This window comes from Lissotriton vulgaris, chromosome 2_1 (assembly GCF_964263255.1).
Source record: "Lissotriton vulgaris chromosome 2_1, aLisVul1.2, whole genome shotgun sequence".
NCBI lineage: Eukaryota > Metazoa > Chordata > Amphibia > Caudata > Salamandridae > Lissotriton > Lissotriton vulgaris.
In genome coordinates this window covers 303,675,515-303,696,397 of record NC_141687.1, presented here as the reverse complement: position 1 = coordinate 303,696,397, position 20,883 = coordinate 303,675,515, and the positions used below count along the sequence as shown (strand labels likewise).

General features: G+C 47.6%; 1 protein-coding gene across 1 annotated transcript in view; it reads right to left on the bottom strand.

Annotated features, from left to right (window-relative positions):
• LIAT1 (ligand of ATE1) overlaps positions 1-16,973 on the bottom strand; it is a 36,257-nt gene extending 19,284 nt beyond the window's left edge. Inside the window, exon 1 of the mRNA XM_086958533.1 lies at positions 16,142-16,973. Within this exon, the coding sequence (XP_086814659.1) occupies positions 16,142-16,337 (196 nt within the window). The 5' untranslated portion in view covers positions 16,338-16,973. The remainder of the gene's footprint in view (positions 1-16,141) is intronic.
• Between the last annotated feature and the right edge of the window lie 3,910 nt (positions 16,974-20,883).

Here is a 20,883-nt window from a genome sequence, read left to right as displayed (position 1 = left end):
GATCAAGAGCGCCACCACGCGGCAAATGGTGAAATTACGGAAAAAGTACTGATGCATTAGAGTTCCCGAATTCCAGACCATGACATTTCTAGATAGAGTCTTTCGAATTTTTTTAATTTAGAGACAAAGTGCGAAGCATTCCTTTCAATGGGAGATGGAAACTGTAACTCTTCAACCACAATATCAATCCTCCTATCTTCGGTAATGCTGAGAGATATGTAGAGTGATTAAATATAGTAACTGCTCATATTCGAGGTCCCATCTGTGCCTGTTAAGACAAAACGGGTGTTATCAGGCTCTTGTTCTGTGCCTGAGACAAAGCACCTCTCCAATTTTATGAGGTGTGTGAAGGGATGTGTCTCTATTCCTGGATCCACGGCTCTTCCCATTCTCCCTACAAGGGGGCACATTTATCATCGGGTGTCAACACAGTCAACCATACTAACCTTTTCCAAAGATACCCGGAGCGTGGAGTGTCACAAAATCAATCAATCAATCAATCAATCAATCATCGCATTTATATAGCGCGCTACTCACCCAGAGGGTCTCAAGGCGCTGGGGGAGGAGGGCCCGCTACTGCTCGAACAGCCAGGTCTTGAGTTGCTTCCTGAAGGTGAGGTGGTCCTGGGTCAGGCGGAGGTGGGTGGGGAGGGAGTTCCATGTCTTGGCGGCGAGGTAGGAGAAGGACCGTCCCCCTGTGGTGGCTCTTCGGATGCGGGGGACGGCGGCGAGGGCGTGGCTGGTCGATCGAAGCTGGCGTTTGGGAGCGTAGAAGTTGAGGCGGCTGTTGAGGTATCCTGGGCCTTGGTTGTGTAGGGCTTTGTGTGCGTGGGTGAGGAGACGGAAGGTGATTCTCTTGTTGACCGGGAGCCAGTGCAGGTCTCTCAGGTGTCCGGAGATGTGGCTGCGACGGGGGATGTCCAGGATGACTTGCCCCCCCCCTTGCTTCTTTCCTATCTGAAAGGTCACAGGTAATGAAACTAAGAACTTACTCCTCCAGTTGCAGTTCGTCTACTTGTGGGGCAACTTGAAAGCGCATTGTGTTCGATCGACACACAGACACAGACACAGACAGACACACCCCCCAGTAGTCCACTGATGTAAAATCACAGAGCATAATAATTTACACCTATGCACATCGATCCCAATGAATAAACGTGACATGTTCCAATTACAAAAGGAAGAGAAACAATGATATGGCCTCTGACTCCTCGAGGTTAAACGGTGGGTGAATATCTACTTCCCGAACCCATCGAAGACAGATCTCATCATGGCGGTCGCTGCTCCAAAGTCAACCTAGCAACGCGTACACGCCAAGGTCACTTAGTCCCTGCCACACACGCAGGTCGAAGGTTAAAAACCTGCCTATCACAATGGCTAGGAGCATACAATTCTCTGCAGAAGCGAAATCAGGCTTTTATCATCAACATTAAATACTGGGGGCATATTATCAAGTCAGTTATTGCCGCGTTAGCAAACGCTGTAATTTATTGTTTACAAGCGTGCGCTAACCTGTGTTAGTGCTAGTTTCCGTGAGTTAGCTGCCGTTTTTTTATCGCCCTACATGCCATCGCTAATGACCTGCAAAGTAGACGTTCCGGAGCAAAACAACATGGAAATAGTCGCTAACATGGCTTCGCTGTATTAACAAGCCTGCAGCAGACCCGCAAAGCGACAAGAAAAATCGCGCTATGCATCCGTTATCGCAGGTATTGAACGTCTGCAAAATTTCTGACTTAGCCATACATATAATGGGAGGTGGATTGTACGACTGAGTCCACATCTTCCTATCACCAAGGATTAGCTTATCACTGCAGTTTTTACCCTGGATTCCTAACGATGTGCGTGGAATTCACTGCTATTGCAGGATTTATTATTGCTGTGGAGATTTGTGTTAAAAATAACGCAATATCTCGGCGATAAGATCCTGCGACACGTGGGGTTAAACAAAATCGTGCTAAGCGTGCTCTGCGATATTTATCGCAGTACGCTAATAATATACACCTAAGAATCTTGAAGGTTCAAAACTTTCTGTAAAAACCCAGGCCATTCTAGCTATTATAATTGCCCGGTTAGCCTTCACTTTGGCATCCACAAAGTTTTGAATCTCAAGATGCAAAACTCCAGAACGCAGTAGTGTGTTTCCTTGCCACCTCTGGTGCCAGCATCAAGTCACTTTACCGGCTTCTAACTTCAGAGCATATAGAGTTTAAAGTCCTTCTGCATGGACAATAGCACTATGACACACAGCAGGCCCTGGTTTTTCATCTCAATGTCTTAAAAGATATTATCTGCCCATTGCTTGACACAGTAAACAGTCATTATCCCTGTTTCCTGAAGTTAGCCAAGCCTGCAGGGAAGGGCGTTCCTTCACTGTGGCAACCTGCAGATGTAAATGTAAATGTATTGGCATTTATATAGCGCACTACTTACCCGTAGGGTCCCAAGGCGCTTGACCGCTGCGAAACCCTTCCTGGCTTCCCTGAGAGATGGTCCCTTAATGGGTATCTCCAGGGTGAGACCAGGCATCCCCGGCAGTCTGGTGGGGCTGTTAGTGAAGATGAGGCAAGCTAATGCCCAGAGTTGCCGAGTGTGATCGCTGATCAGAGTGGGCACCGAGGCGAGAGAATTATCGAGTCCGCTGACCCTGGTCCAGAAACCTGCCGCGCCGGGAATCGAACCCTGGTCCCGGGCCGTCCTCTGCTCTCGGGTCTGCCGCCTCTAACCAGTGAGCCACACTACTTCACTAGTAGATGTAGAATGCCAGCACTGAAAGAAGTAGATGATCAGTCTCATCCATTTCCTCTTTAAATGTATTTCAATAAGGTATACAAATCTGTGTGTAGGGAAATGATCCTCAGGTTTCAACTTTATAATGTTGAGAGAAAGCTCAATTGTCAAGCATACTACAAGGTCGAAGCAGACCCCTACATTGCCTTCGCGGGACCCTCCTGCTTCAGTCTGTTAGTCAGATCCCCCGTTCAAATCGTCAACAGCACCAAGATATCGTTCTTGAATATAGCTGTGCTTGACACTGCAAGGCCCTTGCACTGCTTCACAAAGCCCACACAGCGCTTCATGGTTAGTAATGGACTCCGGCACAGCCACCAAAGACTAATGTCAGGTCAGACCCACTGGAACTGCCCTCAGCTCTCGCGTAGATCTCTTCACAAGCCCTAGGAATAGCCACGCTCCTGCCCGCCTTTGCGCACCTCAGCTACTACAAATTCATCACCCTTCCCTCTATCGTTCATACCCATAACATTTGGTCCGTCATCCAAGTTTATCACATCTATTCTAGATAACCCCCACCCCTTCAATCATTTTATCACGGCAGAAGCCACATATGTCACAGAATGCACAAAAGACAAGTTAAACATCCTAGCATCCAAAACCTCATCTCCAGTCCTCTAGGGGCACAATCCTGCAGAAAAACATTGGCCAAGGAGAAGAGTGGGCAAAGGAGAAGAGTGGGCAAAGGAGAAGAGTGGGCAAAGGAGGAAGGGGGTAGTAGTGGAAGGCACGGTGGTGGTCATATAAGGCGAGGAGGGGGTATTTTGCACACAGACGATAGAACTGTTGTACCTCCAGTTAGCATAACAAAATGTTCTGCACCAGTCGATTCTTGCTGTATTTTAACAGCCTTTGAGCTGTAGCCTGCTGCACTCTACAGGGACCCATCAACAGACTTGTTGAGGATCGTATTCTGCCTATCAGGACAGAGCACCCAGAAAGCCAGAGTGAGACTGGAGGACACCAGCAGCCCGTTTAGAGCCGCCCTGGTATAAGAGTCCTGGGCCTACGTTCAATGTTGCTCTTGAAATTAAATACAAGTCAGAGATCAGAACCTTTTATATGGGGTCACCTCTAGTGTTGTGTAATGCAGCCACTATAATAACAGAAAACACAGGATACTCGACTACCGTGGACCAACTTCAGAGCTCCCATTTGTTTAAGCTGAATTTCTCAGTTTAAAACTAAGTCATGCCATGCAAATGCCAATCCAGCCTCCTGATCCCCTCATCACTAAATGATTTAGGAGGAGGTTCGCAAGAAGGAGAGCAATGGCCTAGCCCGCCCTGGCTCAAACCAACCAATAGGAGACCGTCAGCGGAAGGGCCAGAGAGGCCTCCTAGGACACTGGCACGACTGCTCCTTTGTCTCGGTAGCAGTGGTATTACTAAAAGAAATATTTTGTGAGTGTTTGCGTGCGCATCACTTGAAATCAACGAAGCTGCAGCAGCAATAATTCTCTGCTACTGGCTGGCCACTGCACTCACTGTACTATCATAAATGCAAGCATGCTTAACTTGTAAAATGAATTCAAATAAATGCAAGGTTCCCAAAGTTTTTCTTATGAGCCAGCGTTGCACTGGCTTTTCGAGCAGCTTGACAGTCAGTGTGTGAGCCAAAAAGGCTGGTCCAACACTGGATTGAGCCAACTAAATATCAAGGCTGAATAATTTTGATCTCATGTCTCTTTTTCCAATCACCCAACAATTCATTTTTGACCTACCAGTAGAGATACTTTTTCATCCCTGCTTTCTTCATGTTGCCGTTTTATCTTCCTCTTCTCTTCATTGTCTGCCTTTTACTCCGAGTAAAAGTGTAATAATGGAAAAAAGAAGTCCTGGTCTCCAAAAATATTTACCGGAGACGACCATCTGCAAATAACAGCATATATGAAGTACTGGCCAGTGCTTTACAGTGAGTACTGCTCTGCTGAACCCTGGCAAACACCTCTCAAATTAAGCACTGTCTATTCTACATCACCTTGGGATACTCCCACGGGAGATGGTGCGCTTTAAAAGTCCAAATCACATAACATGCGTAGTGTTCGCCATGTCCAATTCTAATTTCTAATTTAAAATACTTCTAGAGCGCAGCGTACACCTTGCGGTTTCTTGGCGCTGGGGGGGATCAGCAACTGAGGTGGAAAAGACCAGGGAGAGATGAAGGGGATATTTGAGGGAGTTTAGGTGGGGAAGGCCTGGCTGAAGAGGAACGTTTTCAAATCTCTGCGAAAGGGGAGATACTGGGTGGCAGAGCAGAGGTGGTCAGGAAGTGAGTTCCAGAAGGTTGGAGCCAGGGTGGAGAAATTGGCCCCGCCCCACTTTTTGCGAGTGAAGCGAGGGATCTGGAGGAGGGACTTAGAAGAAGACCGAAGTTCTCTTGCAGGTACATAAGACTTGATTAGTGAGGAGATGAAGGCGGGGGCAGTGCCCTGACGGGCCTGGAAAACCATGCACCCGATCTTGAATAGGGCCCGTTCCTTTATAGGGAGCCAGTGAAGCTCCCTGAGAAGAGGGGTGGAGTGGTGATAACGAGGGAGGCCGTACACAAGCCGGGCTGCTTGGTTCTGGACGGTCTGGAGTCTACGTAAACTGTAAGCGGGGATACCGTGGTAAAGAGCGTTTGCGTAGTCCAGTTTCGATATCACAAGTGCGGCCATAATGATCTTAAGTGCCTGGGGGGAAAAGAAGCGGGAGACAGTGCGGATAGTGCGGAGAGAGAGGAAGCAGGAGGACACCACAGAACTGATTTGTGAATGGAGGGTGAGTTGGCTGTTTATTTTGACACCAAGTGTTTTGACCGTGGTGGAGGGGGTCGGTGCAGAGCCAAGAGAGGGGGGCCAGAAGAGAGAGTTCCAGGGACTGGACGAACCACCAGTGAGAACCAGCTCGGTTTTATCCGGGTTCAGCTTAAGGTGGTTGTGGTTCATCCAGTCCCTGATGAATGTCATAGTTGACTGGAAATTGGAGACCGAGAGAGGAGAGGGGGACAGATCAAAGATGAGCTGGAGGTCATCCGCGTAATTATAGACGGTGACCTCCAGCTGCTGTAGTGCAAAGATGAGAGGAAAGATATAAAGGTTGAAAAGTAAGGGGGAGAGCGAGGATCCCTGGGGAACACCACAGGTGACAGGGAGGGGAGTGGCCGTGAAGTCGCCTAGCCGGACCGCCTGAGTGCGTTCCCTCAGAAAGGAGGAGAGCCAGATCAAAGCTGATCCCCCGATGCCGGCCGCCTTGACACGGGTAAGTAAGATGGTGTGGTCCACCGTGTCAAAGGCGGCGGAGAGATCAAGGAGGACCAGTGCCTGGTGTTTGTTTTCATCCATACCCTTTCTGAGTTTGTCCAAGGCTGAGACCACGACTGACTCAGTCGAATGCCTGGGATGAAACCCGGCTTGGCGGGATGCCAGTCCCCCATTTGCCTCAACATGGGCGCTGAGCACCGCGGTAACGTGGCGTTCCATCACCTTGCCCAGAAAGGGTAGTAGGGAGATGGGGCGATAGTTGGCCGAGATAGAAGAGTCAGCGCCAGGTTTTTTCAGGATGGGCACTATGGTAGCTGCCTTGAGCGAATAGGGCACTACGCCCTGTGCCAGGGAGCTGTTGAGGAAGGCAATGGGGGGGGTCAGGGCAGCTGGAGTAGATTTGCTGCAGGACTCGTTCTGGGCAGACGTCCGCGGGAGACCCCGACTTCACTTTAGGGAGTATCTCCAGAAAAGAGTCCTGCGTGAGGGGGGGGATAGAGGTAAGAAGGTAGGGGAGGGGAGGGGGGAGGGATCGACGAAGGCAGAAGAGGGTGGAGGGATATTGAGCTTAATGGTTGCTATTTTATCTAAGAAATAGGTATTGAGCTGGTCGCAGAGAGGTTGGGAGGGAGGGATATTGGGCGAGGTTCGGTCTGAGAATGCCAGGTCATTCACTATCCCGAAGATTTCCCTGGGTTTATTTTCAGCAGAAGTAATTTTTGACGAGAAGTAGGTGGTCTTAGCAGCCAGGATTGCTGTTTTGTATTTGTCCAGTGCTGATATGAAGTGGGTTTTTGATAAGGGATTGTAATTTTTCCTCCATTGCCTCTCTGCCCGTCGGGCGCTCAGTTTGAGATCTTTTAGGTGGTCATTGAACCATCTATTAGAGTCCTTTGGTCGGCGGATGGAGATGCGGCGTAGGGGCGCCACAGAGTCGCAGCCTTCAGCCAGCCAGGTGTTAATGGCCTTGGCTTGAGAGGTAGATGGTAAGCCAACAAGAGTAGGGGTAGAGTCGCGGAGCATGGAGGTCAAGGAGGGGTAATCCAGTCTATTCCAGTTCCGTGCCCAGGTGTTTTTGGCATGCGGAGTTTTAGGCATCACGTTACGGGGAATAGAGAAGGAAATGAGGGCATGGTCGGACCAAGGGCACGGCGAGACGGTGGCCGAGGCCACGGGGAGGTTGAGGGACCAGACCTGGTCCAGTGTGTGCCCATGGGAGTGAGTGGGGACGGATATGTGCGACGCGAAATTAAGGGATGAGAGGCAATCTGTAAACTCTTTTGAAGCTGAGCACTCGTGTGGGTCAGAGGGCCAGTAATTGAAGTCCCCTAGCACCAAGACCGAGGCGTAGTTGACCACCAAGTTGGCCAACAGGTCTTGAAAGGCCGGCAAGAATGCGGGCGAGGGCTGGGGAGGCCGGTACATTAATAGGCAGGTGATGGGGGGGGGAAATGAAAGAGAGCGGACTATCAGGAAGTCAGCAGGGGGAATGGGGGGGGAGGGAAGTGATTGGAAGTTCAACTCCGACCGAGCGATCAGGGCGACCCCACCGCCTGCCTTGCCCGCCGGCCGGTCGGCTCGTAGGGCCACATAGGAGGGGGGTAGGGTGGCCAGGAGAACGGGGAGGGAAGTGTCACAGTACCAAGTTTCGGTCAGGAGCAGTAGGTCAGGTTTCTCAGAGTCGAGTAAGACGAACAGCTCATGGTGGTGCTTGACCGCTGACCTGGTGTTGAGTAAAAAGACAGACAATGCCGGCGAGCGGGGGAGGAGGTCGGGGGGAAGGGGGCAGGGTGACGGGGGCGCATGTAGCGGGGGATGAGGGGCTGTGGGGGAAGAGGAGGCAAGGCCTAGAGAGGAGATCAGTCTGCGGATGGGATCCGGAAGTAGCCATTGACCTTGAAGAGCAATTAGATCCTTGGAAGAGTAGGATGTAGATTTGGCATGGAGTCGTGCCCCTAGCCCCGTCCGGCCGCGGACGGGCGCAGACGGGCTTGCCTTAGGCGCGCCTTGGCGCGCAAAAGTCGCGTCCGCTGCGCTTCCTACCAAGACACATACTTTATACCGGTGGGTGAGGAGGTTGGGGGGGTGTGGCCAGCCGAGGGGGCGTGTCTCGCCTCGCCCTCGGGAATGGCGACTGAAGGAAAGAGGTCGTTGCAGCGAGTAGCGCTGTTCTAGGAAGCCAAAGATGCAGGTAAGAGGGGATGGCAGTTAAAAACACAGTAATTCCGACACAAAATGCAATTTTAAAAATATTCGTCCCTGCTCCCGGCTTTTCGCCTCAAGAGCCAATCATCAATGCAGCGCCTAGAGTTGGCGCGCTCTATTTGTAGTTTTGGCGGGGGGGCGTGGCCAGCCGAGGGGGCGTGTCTCGCCTCGCCCTCGGGAATGGCGACTGAAGGAAAGAGGTCGTTGCAGCGAGTAGCGCTGTTCTAGGAAGCCAAAGATGCAGGTAAGAGGGGATGGCAGTTAAAAACACAGTAATTCCGACACAAAATGCAATTTTAAAAATATTCGTCCCTGCTCCCGGCTTTTCGCCTCAGGAGCCAATCATCAATGCAGCGCCTAGAGTTGGCGCGCTCTATTTGTAGTTTTGGCGGGGGGGCGTGGCCAGCCGAGGGGGCGTGTCTCGCCTCGCCCTCGGGAATGGCGACTGAAGGAAAGAGGTCGTTGCAGCGAGTAGCGCTGTTCTAGGAAGCCAAAGATGCAGGTAAGAGGGGATGGCAGTTAAAAACACAGTAATTCTGACACAAAATGCAATTTTAAAAATATTCGTCCCTGCTCCCGGCTTTTTCGCCTCAGGAGCCAATCATCAATGCAGCGCCTAGAGTTGGCGCGCTCTATTTGTAGTTTTGGCGGGGGGGGGCGTGGCCAGCCGAGGGGGCGTGTCTCGCCTCGCCCTCGGGAATGGCGACTGAAGGAAAGAGGTCGTTGCAGCGAGTAGCGCTGTTCTAGGAAGCCAAAGATGCAGGTAAGAGGGGATGGCAGTTAAAAACACAGTAATTCCGACACAAAATGCAATTTTAAAAATATTCGTCCCTGCTCCTGGCTTTTCGCCTCAGGAGCCAATCATCAATATGTCTCATCCTGCTCACAATCCCAGCAGTCGGTGGGCATTTCAGAAAATGAGAGACCAATGGGTTAGTAGGTGTGCTTGCCAACAAAACCAAACATGCCACTTCCTCCTTCAGTTCCATAATTTATTAGCCCTTTTCAACTCATTCAAGCCCTCATTATACCAAACAATATTGAAAAATATGTTAAAACCTTTAGAAATGGGGACATTAACAAAACGTTTAAAGGTCAGGCAGCCTGGTGTCCACAAGCCAATAGCAAAATAAAACTTAAACAATAGTTGCTAAAGCCATTTCATTTTGAGATTGCATCTAAATTATTTTTTTACTAGCAATAAGTCAAGCCAAGCTCATAACTCCGATTGTAGGATAAACATGCTACGGCTGACTTTAGTTGATGAATAATTATATTCACAAATACATTCCCCATCCTTTCTTGCATTCAGGCTACAACAGTGAAAATCAAAGTGATACTATGAGGATTTTCACCATTCCACTGGTGAAAATTTAATAACTTTCTCCTAAATTCCCTATCTTGTCCATCCGCTCTTCTTTATATGTGTGCACTTTTCCGGCTACGCAGTTACCTCTGACCTTACTGAGTAAGAGAAATGGGACAGGCGGGGTGCAGGAGATGGACAGACATAAAAAGGTAGAGGGAGAACAGGCTAGAGAAAGAGACTATGTGCAAAGGCATTTAAGGTAGAAAAAGAAGGAAAGTAAATAAAGGAAAATGAGGACTCCAGTAGGAAACAAAGAGAGGGAGAAGAAGGAAGATGGAGAAGGAGAAATAGATATGATTTTAGAGTCCAGTATAAAGATAGAGCTAGGTAGAAGGAAATGCAGAGAGAGACAGAGGAGTACAGTACTCCAAGAAGTGAAGTAGAAGGTAGAAAAGAGTTGAATCAACGGTAAATGCAGCCACAGGTAGAAAGAGAGACATGAGGAAAAACAAAGAAATGCAAGGTAGAAAAAGAACAAAATGAGAACATGTACAGAAAACCAGTCAGGAAAAAAATAGTGAAGTAGAGAGTAAGGTAGAGAAAGGGGCGAAGAGCAGAAAAAACAAATGAGGCATACAGTAAAAATAAAAATTAAAAAAAAAGTGGAGGGCCGTATGAAATAGAGAAAGATGTCAAGTTTATACAGAAGTAGAGAGTTGGGATGAAACTATGGTGAGAGAGAGATCTATAAATAAAGATGTTGAGAGAGAGAGAGAGTGGGTGGGCAGGACAAGGCGAAATGCAAAAGAGGGTCCAATGTTACATTTAAGTTTGTGAGGAGCTGCTGACAGAGAAAAATTGGTAGAGATAGACAAATAGAGGCAGTCAGAATGGAGTAAAGTGTTTAAAAAGGCTACAGAAAAGGAAAGGGGACGTGGAGAGGTGAGGTAATTAATTAATAGTGAGGTAAATTGAGAGGTTAGATAGTGAGAGAGAGCATGGGGTAGAGAGATTAGGAAGGGGAAAAGGTGCAACTAGAGAAAGGAGATTGTGAGTGATATAGATGTAGGCACAGAGGGATAGAGAGAGGGACATGGTCATGTGAGAGATAGAGACATTAAATGAGGTATACTGGATACAGTGAGTAAGTGGTGAGGTAGAGTGCACTGAGATTGATCGACATAATGAAGGTACATAGAGAAGAGGAAAGGGAGGTTACGAGAGTGGAGTTAGCTAAAGAGACATATGGTATAGAAATATAATTTTCACTGTGATAGCTGAAGAGTGCGAGGGTTAAGGCTGGTCATACCAGGCATTCACACCAAGGGTCAAATTTATCATTTGTTAGCGCAGCCACATACGTTGCTGTGCTGCACTCAGTATGGAGAAAGCAGGAAATACATATTTAATAAAAATACAAAACAATAGCACAGGTGCACCACACAACGGAACTTAATCAATAAGAACAATTCATAAAGCCAATGTCCAGAGAAAAGAGTTGTTCCGTTTTTTATTCCATTTTAATTTCACGTAGATTAGACAGAGTCCAGTTCTAGTGACTCAACACACAATACAGCTGACGCGTTTCGTCCTGGTGCAAGACTTCTTCAGGGCACTGGATGTTGGTAGAATCAATCACACCCGTAAGCTGAAAGATCTTGATAGAGACCATGGCCGAATAATGACTAAAAGGTACGTTCCACAATGGTGATGTCCAACACCGCCAGATTATGTTGAGAAGGTAAATAGGACAAACCCTGTCACAATTTATCTTCAAAATATCATGTGTACGTCTAGAGATAGAGTAAATACCACCACTTAATGGGAGATAACCTTGTGCAAAGAGTAAAACCGCTAGACCTATAGTACAATCGAGCAGCATGGCTCTCCTTTGCTGCTACGTTCCCCAGCACTCCAGTTTAAGGCAACAGTCTGATTTCGGCTGTTGATTTTCTACCTATTCTGGTCTGCATTTTAAGAATATTTGAAATAGGACGTCCACGCTGCTCGATTGTACTAAAGGTCTGGGGGTTTTACTCTTTGCACAAGCCTATCTCCCAACAAGTGGTGTTATTTACTCTATCGCTAGATGTTCACGAGATATTTTGAAGATAAATTGTGACAAGATTTGTCCGGTTTACCTTCTCAACATAATCTGGCGGTGTTGGACATCACCATTATGGAACGTACCTTTTAGTCATTATTCTGCCATGGTCTCTATCAAGACGGCTTTAAATCTCTAAATACAATAATATATCTGACGGAATACAGCTCACTAGCAGGGAATCCTATGATCTTTCAGTTTACGCATGTGGTTGATTCTACCAACATCCAGTGCCCTGAAGAAGTCCTGCACTAGGACATAACGCGTCAGCTGTATTGTGTGTTGAGTCACTAGAACTGGACTGTGTTTTATCTACGCAAAATGAAAATGGAATAAAAAAACTGAAAAACTCTTTTCTCTGGACATGGACTTCATGAATTGTCCTTATTGATTAAATTCCGTTGTGTGGTGCACCTGTGCTTTTGTTTTGAATTGTTAGGTTCCTGAGGGAACGAGCACTGTAACGGTAGGCGCCATTCAGTGTGCACACAAAATCCCTTTTAGCACAGAAGGGACAAGATTGATAGAGTGATAACAGGTTAGGTGCTGGTATCTAGAAGGATCCACTGTTAGGTCTATTTGTTTATATTTAATAAAAATACCCTGATGCTGTTCACTAACCCTGCAATAGCGCACAAACAGACTGACTAAAAGCCACACACAACCTTTGCACCATGGTGCCGAGCTGTGCAGTCTAGAATTGGATTTGAACCAAAAGCACACCCTTACAGTACACAATTCTTTGCCTAAAGGAATTCTTAAACAATTTACACATTAGGGCCAAATGTATCATACTTTCCCGCAGCGCAATGCAGGAAGTCACCTTGCTACACTGCATGAACTTGCTGGAATAAGATGTATTTAACATTATACTGTGCATTTCTGTCTTTACCATGCACTGGCGCACAATGTGCTGCCTTGCGCCAACACAGGTACCCTTTTGTCATGGTGCAAGGGTGCCCGATTCATAGGCAGGATTGTTTTTGTGCAGTAAGGACAGCTTCCTGCCCAAAAACAATCCTCAGAGGCATTTTCCTTTTTCTACATGTGCTGCAGAATGCAGCACAAGTAGAAAGAAGAAAACACAAGCATTTGCAATGCAATCGGTCTCGTCTTTGTGACCTTATATGTATTTACCTATGCAACACATTAGCCTGGGTGCTGAAACATCTACTGTTCTTTAAGATGGAGGGAAAGTAAGCACCAAACTGCGGACACACCAGGTATGGGAACACATGGAGAGAAATATTGCCTTTCAGCTGGAAATGGTATAGTCCAAAGCTCTGTTTTTAATTTAAAAAATCAGGGTCTTCGGTGGTCTTATCACTAAAAATAGAAGATTTGAAAAACACAATATTGTCTAGGGTGATTGTGGAAGACAATTTCTGTGGACGGGAATCTAGAGAATGCTAAAGTGATTCTGGTATTTTACTGACCTCTGCTGGTCGTTTTCTATCAAGAAAGCTAAATAGAGACAGTTGCCAGACACATAAAAAATAAAGTCCCTCAGCAGAAAGCAATTCTGGTATTTTACTGACCTCTCTACTTGTCGTTTTCTATCAAGAGTTAAACAGAGGCAGTTGAACAGAAAAAAAAGTGCCTAAGCAGAAGCAGACAAGTCCTAGGGTTGATCTCCAGAGCCCACTAGTACATATACATATAAGTATATATTAGAGGTCTTCATTTCTCGACTTTAAAAAAAGAGATGTAATAAAGATATTTCTCCTCGTTATGCCTCCCCTGGGGAGGTGTAGCATTTTGCACATTCCCAGATATACCACTAATTGCAAATCTGGAAAGACACCAAAATCAATTGAGTTGATGCGTGGGAACACCCAGGCTCCACCCATTTCAACATTTTCTATACAAGTACCGGCTTCAATGAAGTGTTCTTTTTTTTACGCTAACCTCTGTCTGGCTAGCTTAGTAGATCAAACTTTACGTCAAAAACTATGGATGCTTGTGCTTATCTAAGTGACACCCAAGTAACGCTCCCTTGAAGCAAAATAGCACAAAGGGCTATTTGCGCTGTGAAAAGGGCATTTTTGGCGGTAGAAAGAAAAATACCCTGACACAGGTTTGTACTGCTTTGCGACTAACTAATTTTTTACTTTACTCTGGCACAAACCATTAGTAGATCTGGCCCTAAGTTTATGTTTAGCAAGCCTGAGTGTCAAATTAGAAGAAGTATCACAAAAGGGTTAGAAATTAATGTAAAAAAGACGAAATATATGTCTCTTAATCCCCATAAAAGTTTTAGGAAAAACCTAACACTGAATGGAGAAAAACTTGATTACGAACTAAGTTTTACTTATTTGGGGGTTTTATTAGATTAATCTTTAAATTGGAGACCTCAATTAGAAAAATCTAAAATTGTGTTCAAACAAAATTGTCTTCCGATACTGAAAAGACATAATAAATGTGCAAACAAGGCAGTTACCCCAGCGTTAGAACTCTTTAAATGCAAGGTCCAGACAGCTGTTTTGTATGGGCAGAACTATGGGGACCTGTGTGTAGAAAGAACTTTGAAATCTTGGAGAATAAGTTCATAAGGGGATTATTAAAGGTTCCTAATAATACTCCACTATTACCCCTATTCCTCGATATGAACATACGACGCACCCATCTACATGCAATATTAAGACCGCTATTGTTATGGGTCAGGTTGTGGATTACCCCTGAGTTAACTGAATACAAAAATGGATTGGTTGAAGTTTTGAAACTAGACACTAGCAGCAAGATTTCTTGGTTTAAACATGTTAAAACCTGGTTAACAAAATTGGGTTTATCCCATTTTAGGAGCCAGCCAGAATCCTTGACTGCGTCCTCAAAGAAAATAGTCAAACTTTCTTTTTGGGCCCTTGTGAGCCATGATGCTGTATACGTTGGAGAACATGGCCCCTTAACTGAAAAATTTTTAATGGTAAAAAATGTAGCCCAGTTTGAAATGTTTCTTGATGAGATTCAGCCACCATTGGCGAAAACCCTGTATTTAAAGTATAGGTACGGTACATTAAGAACCCGGGAAACCGAGTCAAAATGGGGGAAAATTAGTAATGACAAATGTACCTTATGCACAAACAATGTAAGAGAAGACATTTTTCAAATTCTGTTTTTCTGTTCAAGCTATGTAGAAACAAGAAGGAAATGGATAGTGCCATTGTGCCGTAATATCGGAACTACTTTGCATAAGGAAGCTGGAAGAATATTAATTACGGACACTAGTCAAGCAATAGTGTTTGGCATCAGTAGATTTCTCTTGGCAGTAAAATTCATTAGACAAAAATTGTCTCATCCATTTTAAGCGTCTGGCTGTTATAACCCAATTTAATGCTTTTTTAACCTTGTAAATATTTTAAATAATCTTTTTAATTATATTTATTGATGTGTGTTTCAACCCCATCCTCATGATTTAGCTGAGAAGAGTTATGGTTAGTATTTGGTCATGCACTAGCACTTTTTTGGACTGTTTATTCTTGTACACTTGTCAATAATAATGTGGTCATGTATATTATGTATTTTGTATGTATATTATGTATTTTGTATTTCTTTTATGGTGCAATTGCAACGAAATAAAGATTATTGAACTAGAAGAAGTATTTGTTATGTTATGATCAACGTGATTAAGGCAAGAATTTCGACTATCCTAATGATCTAACAAGGGGGGCTTTGCCAATGGCCCACTTTGCCCATTCCTCAAAAAGCCCAAGGCAAACACCTGCTTACTTGGAAGAGTGTATGTTAAAGTGAATTCCTTTTGGTTCCATACAGGGGTCTGTCCTCTCTCTCTCTGGGACCTCTGTCACACCTCAGAGCCCTTTACCACATCGTTTTAATTCCTCTCTAGCAGTGCTTTAAATTAATAGGGACTGTCCAGTAGTGAGTACTTGCACTTCTTTATTTTGGGAAGGTAGACTAGTACCAGGACTTTTCAACTCTGCTGCAATAAATTTAATGGGAAGGTACTAGCACTTCTCAAGAGCAAATGGGCACTCTGACCAGATGGGAGAAGCACTTCTGTATTTCTATTTAAAGAACTGTTCTCTCGTCCGTCCTCAGCCTCTGATCATTGGCCTTATCTTGCCGAGGACGGTTGCCTAGGAATGATTCAATGCACAGTGCTCAGTTATCAAAAAACCCGTATGAGTAGCAGAATGTAATAATTTTAGAAATGCTGGGTAATTAATTAGGTTATAGGTTTCTTGTAGGAACAAAACGCGTGAAAATCTTTAGTAACCCAAAACGACCACTGACGCCTAAACCTATCATGCATATCAGAATGTAGCGTTTATGGAGTATGGGCAAGTTTTTTGTACTGTAATTACACTTTAACAGCGGTTACCCCTGCGAGGAGCTGTATCACACTCAAGTGCCCACAGAAAGGAGTAGCGTGACAATTCGGGGTGGTGGGGGCAGGAGAAGGGGGCTGGGGAGCGTCCCAAGCCTAAAATACAAAGGTTTGCACATAAACCAGGGGGACACCCACCTGTCTCGTCAGAAGTGGGGGTGCTGGACGAGTGGCTGCGCTTCTTGGACTCGACGCCTGTCTTTGCCTGCTTGTCCTTCTTCCTGTGCTTCTTCTTCTCCGCGGAGGCGGTCTTGGAGTGCTGCCTGCTCACAGTCTTCACCTTCACTCCCTCCTGGGCCTCTTCCATACATGCCAGACCCCCGGGCATAGCCATCTGTCGAGGAGGCTTCGGTTCAACCCCGATGCGCCCTGCCTGTTCTGACCAGTTCACTGCATTCAAAAGTTTAGGCTGATTCAGACAAACCGTTACACCTATCGCTCGGTGGACAGTGCACGTTTGGTGACGTTGCAATCATAAAGCCCCAGTGACCACCAAAACGCACCGTCCCTGCCGCCAGGAAGGGGGCTCCCCGGCCGCACCCCCGACACCATCAGTAGCGCCTCTCCTGGCTCTAGGCGCCCAGGACCTGCACGATACCCCCGGGGACAGCCCGAGGGGGTCAGGTCCAAAGGGAAACATACAGCAGCAGACGGCGGGAGCAGCCGGGAGGCCGCGGTGACGGGGAGCGCTGTGTGGCGGAGGAGGGTCCGGGGCAGGCTTAAGGCCGGGAGCGCAGTAGGGGCCATGTAGCAGCCCTTGAACAGGCGCAGTGACGAGCTAAAGGCATTGTCCGAGGGAGAGTGTCGGGATTAAGATGGCGAGGGGAGCAGCGACCCGGCAACTACAGGTCCGTCTTGTCTCCATTCCCCCGCAGTCTCTTCCTGCGGCCCCGCGGAGCAGCTCCTCTCCCTCGCCCTGCGCGAGAGGCTTCGAGCGCTCGCGGTCTCCCTCTCAATCACTCACCGCGTGCTGTGGACGCTAGGGGTTTCCATGGCGACATTAGAACACACCTACTCCTTCGAACTCATCCGCGTCCCGATCGAAAAAAGTAGTTCAGAGGAAAAAAAGAACATTCCTCAATGACTGTGTGCTGCAGGTTCGGATCCTTTCCCGATTGCTGATGACTGATTTGGTCACTTTTGCCTGCGCTCGCCGTGTGACTTACTGCAACATAACAGCTACCACCAAGGAGGATTCCAGTTCAGAGAAACAGGGGCGTTTAATGCAACAAGCCTCTATCTAGGGTGCTCTGTCCATATTTTCGGAACCAACAATCAATGGAAAAGCCAATAAATCTAGCATTGGCTGCCGACTATTTGACATCGAGATGCTTATTTTGTTTATGATGCTTTTTGTATGAAGACATGCATTGCATGAAAACAAACATAGTCTAAAAGTTTGTTTGTGTACACACACACTGTGGTGTTGCGCTCTAGTCTACGAGCGTGAACGCGATGACGCGTCACGCTATAGACAAGAGCGAGGCACGCGCGCTGGCGTAGGTATAAGAAGAAGGGCGCGAAGACGTGCGGGCGGTTGGCGACTGTTGCAGCAACCAGCAAGACGCTCGGCGCTCTTTATGATCTTAAGCTGTGCTTGTTGTTCAATAAAGCAAGTTGAACTTTACCTTGGCTCAGAGCACTGTGTGGGGGACACTATAACATTCATTACAGTGGCGACGAGGGTGGGATTTCCCCACCGTCCACACACAGCCAAAGTGGGAGTCGTGTTCCAGAAACGCAGAGGAACATCCCAGGCCGAGAGAGCAGCGGATGAGAAACAGCAGCAACGCAGAAACATAGAGCTCAGCAGTAGCGCACCACCACTACTCGGCAGCGGACCAGTCACAGGCCACACCTCAGGTCAGTGCTGTCCCGGAGGAGAGGGGTCCCTCAGCCTGCACGCTGGCAACTAAAGGCACAGTCCAGAATCAAGAGGAGGGTGAGCAAATCCCCAACCCTCCACGAGGCGCTGAGGACAATACCCCAGGCAGCCCCAGAAGCCAAGGAGACGTCGCAGGAAGTGCAGAAAGCCCCAGTGCGCCGAATAGCCCCAGGGTCCAATTAGAAACACCGAAAGACGAACCCAAGATGGCGAACCAATCCTCCGCGTTGATGGCACCCATCCCCTTCTTACCCAGGCCGGGTGAACCCCAAATGAAGTGGGAAGACTGGAGGGAATACTTCAGGAACTACATAGAAGCACTCGAAGACGAAAACAGAGGACCATACGCCCCAGCTCGGAAGAGGAGGCTGTTGCTCCACAACTTAGGCCCGAAGGAGTGAGGGTGTTCGCCAACATAGTTCCCAAGGAACGCGAAGCAACAGAGGACGACGTGTTCAAAAATGCGCTGGAAGATCTAGACAACCACTTTCGTCCTGCTGTGTGTGTATCCATAGACCGCTACAATTTCCAACAAAGGAAACAAGAAGCAGGGGAGTCTATCGACGACTACGTAGCTGCTCTACGGCGTCTGGCCATCACGTGCAAGTACGGGACACTGCAAGATGAGTACATAAAGGACCAGATAGTGATGCATACCACCAACAAATCGGTCCAGGACAAATTATGGGCACAAAGCGAAACGTCGCTTAAAGACGTCATAGCCATGGTGAAAAAAGCAGAGATGTCGAAGCGCTGCGCAGATGCAGCCAAACGAGAAAACACACTGAAACAAATGGTCAACAAGATCGATGAAGCCTCAACCATGCACAAACAAAACGGTTCTTTTGGAGACCAGAAGCAGGAACCTAGATGGACAGGGAAGCAAACAGGTCAACTGTCCACAGAAAGCAAGTTCTCATGCTACAGGTGCGGGAGCACAGCCCACTCGGCACAAGACAAACGCTGCCCGGCGTTTCGCGCCAGATGCGCGTTCTGCGGCCTGGTCAGCCATTTTGAAAAAGTTTACCGCAAAAAGGGAAAGAGGTCCACGGTGAAGTGCGTCGAGTCAGCACCGTCAGAAGTCTGAACGGAGGATGATCTGGAAGATGGCGACATGGTACTATGCATCGAAGGTCTAGTACTAGATGTGACAGGAAAACGCACAGACAAACCACGCACGGACATGTTCATCGGCGGAGTGAAAGTGCACGTGGCAGTGGACTCTGGATCCCCCTGGACGATAGTACAACGGTCCTTATGGGAAGGAGACTTCGTACCCGTAGTAGGGCCAGAGCTGCACCCACCAGACATCCGTGCCATTTCCTACACCGAAAACGCCATTCCCATGATAGGTTTCCGACCATTGAAATTCGAATTCAGAGGCAGATCGGCAACCTGCAAGTTGTATGTGGCAGAAAAGGGCCCCTCTGTCCTGGGATGGAGAGATGCTGGATACTTAGGAATAAGACTGGATCCGGGGGGCAAGGAACAAATCCTCCTAACAGAAGAACAACCCATCACGAACGGTGAAGAGTGGAAGGAAACCTACCCCAAGGTATTCGATGGCACGGTAGGGAAATTAGACAAATTCGTCCACAAAATAATACTCAAGGAAGGAGCGACACCAGTGTCACACAAAGTCAGAAACATACCCATATTTACGATGGAGGCTGTGCAAGCTGAACTCCAGAGACTAGAGAGGCAGGGCATCATAGAGCCCATAGACAGTTCAGAGTGGTTGGCCCCCCTGGTTGTGGCCAAGAAGCCCAACGGCAAGGTCCGTCTATGCGTAGACCTCCGTGAACTCAACAAGTGTCTAATTGTGGAAAAATTCCCACCTGCCCAGAATTGAAGAAATGCTGGCGAAAACCAAAGGCGTCACCCACTTCTCCACCATTGACCTCACGTCGGCGTACCACCAAATCGACCTGCATCCCACAAGCAGAAAATACACCTCCTTCATCACTCCCTTTGGGTGCTATCAATTCCGCCGTATGCCCTTTGGCCTGGCATCGGCCGCCGCGGTCTTCCAAAAATTAATGCATCGCTTGTTCAAAGACATACCCGGAGTCCAGTACTTTCAGGATGATATCCTGGTAATGGGAGCCAACCGGGAAGATCACGATGGAAAACTGACCAAAGTGCTCACGGTGCTGCAAGACAAAGGCCTCACAGCGGAATGGAGTAAATGAAAAATAGGGTTATCCTCCGTAACCTATTTGGGACACGAAATAGGTAGCCATGGCATATCGCCCAAAGGACTGAACGTGAGAGCCATCAAAGATGCAGAGGCTCCGAAATCCAAAGAAGAGGTACGGTCGTTTCTTGGAATGGCCGAGTACTATAGTCGATTTGTGAGACACTTCGCGACAAAGACGTACAGGATGCGTCTACTCATCAGGGACAAGTCGAAGTTCGAATGGGATGCGGAAGCCCAAGGAGAATTTGAAATGGTGAAAAAAGACATCAGTGAAGCCATCCCGTTACAGGGCTATGATCCCTCAGGGAACACCATCCTGACAACAGACGCCAGTGACAAGGGCCTGGGAGCGGTGCTGGCACAGGTGAGGGAGAACGGCTCCGTAGAGACAATCAGTTTTGCGTCACGGGCCCTATCCCCCACGGAACAAAGATATAGCGTCATAGAGAAAGAGATGCTGGCTGTAACGTGGGCAATGAGCAAGTTTCGGCAGTTCATCTGGGGCACCAGGTTCAAACTTCAAACAGATCACAAGCCTTTAGTCAAGGTCTTGACGTCCTCGGGCCATGACACGGCCACCCCGCGCATTGCAAAGATGATGCTCAAATTGCTGGACTATACATATGACGTTGAATATCTGCCAGGCACCCAGAACAGGGTGGCAGACTACCTCAGTAGAGCGTCCGCCATGGAGGAAGCGCCGGGGACAGCACCGGACATGGACGAGATGGTAGCGAACATGATGGACAATGAGATGACGATAAGCAGCCAGGAATGGGCAGCGGCTTATGAGCG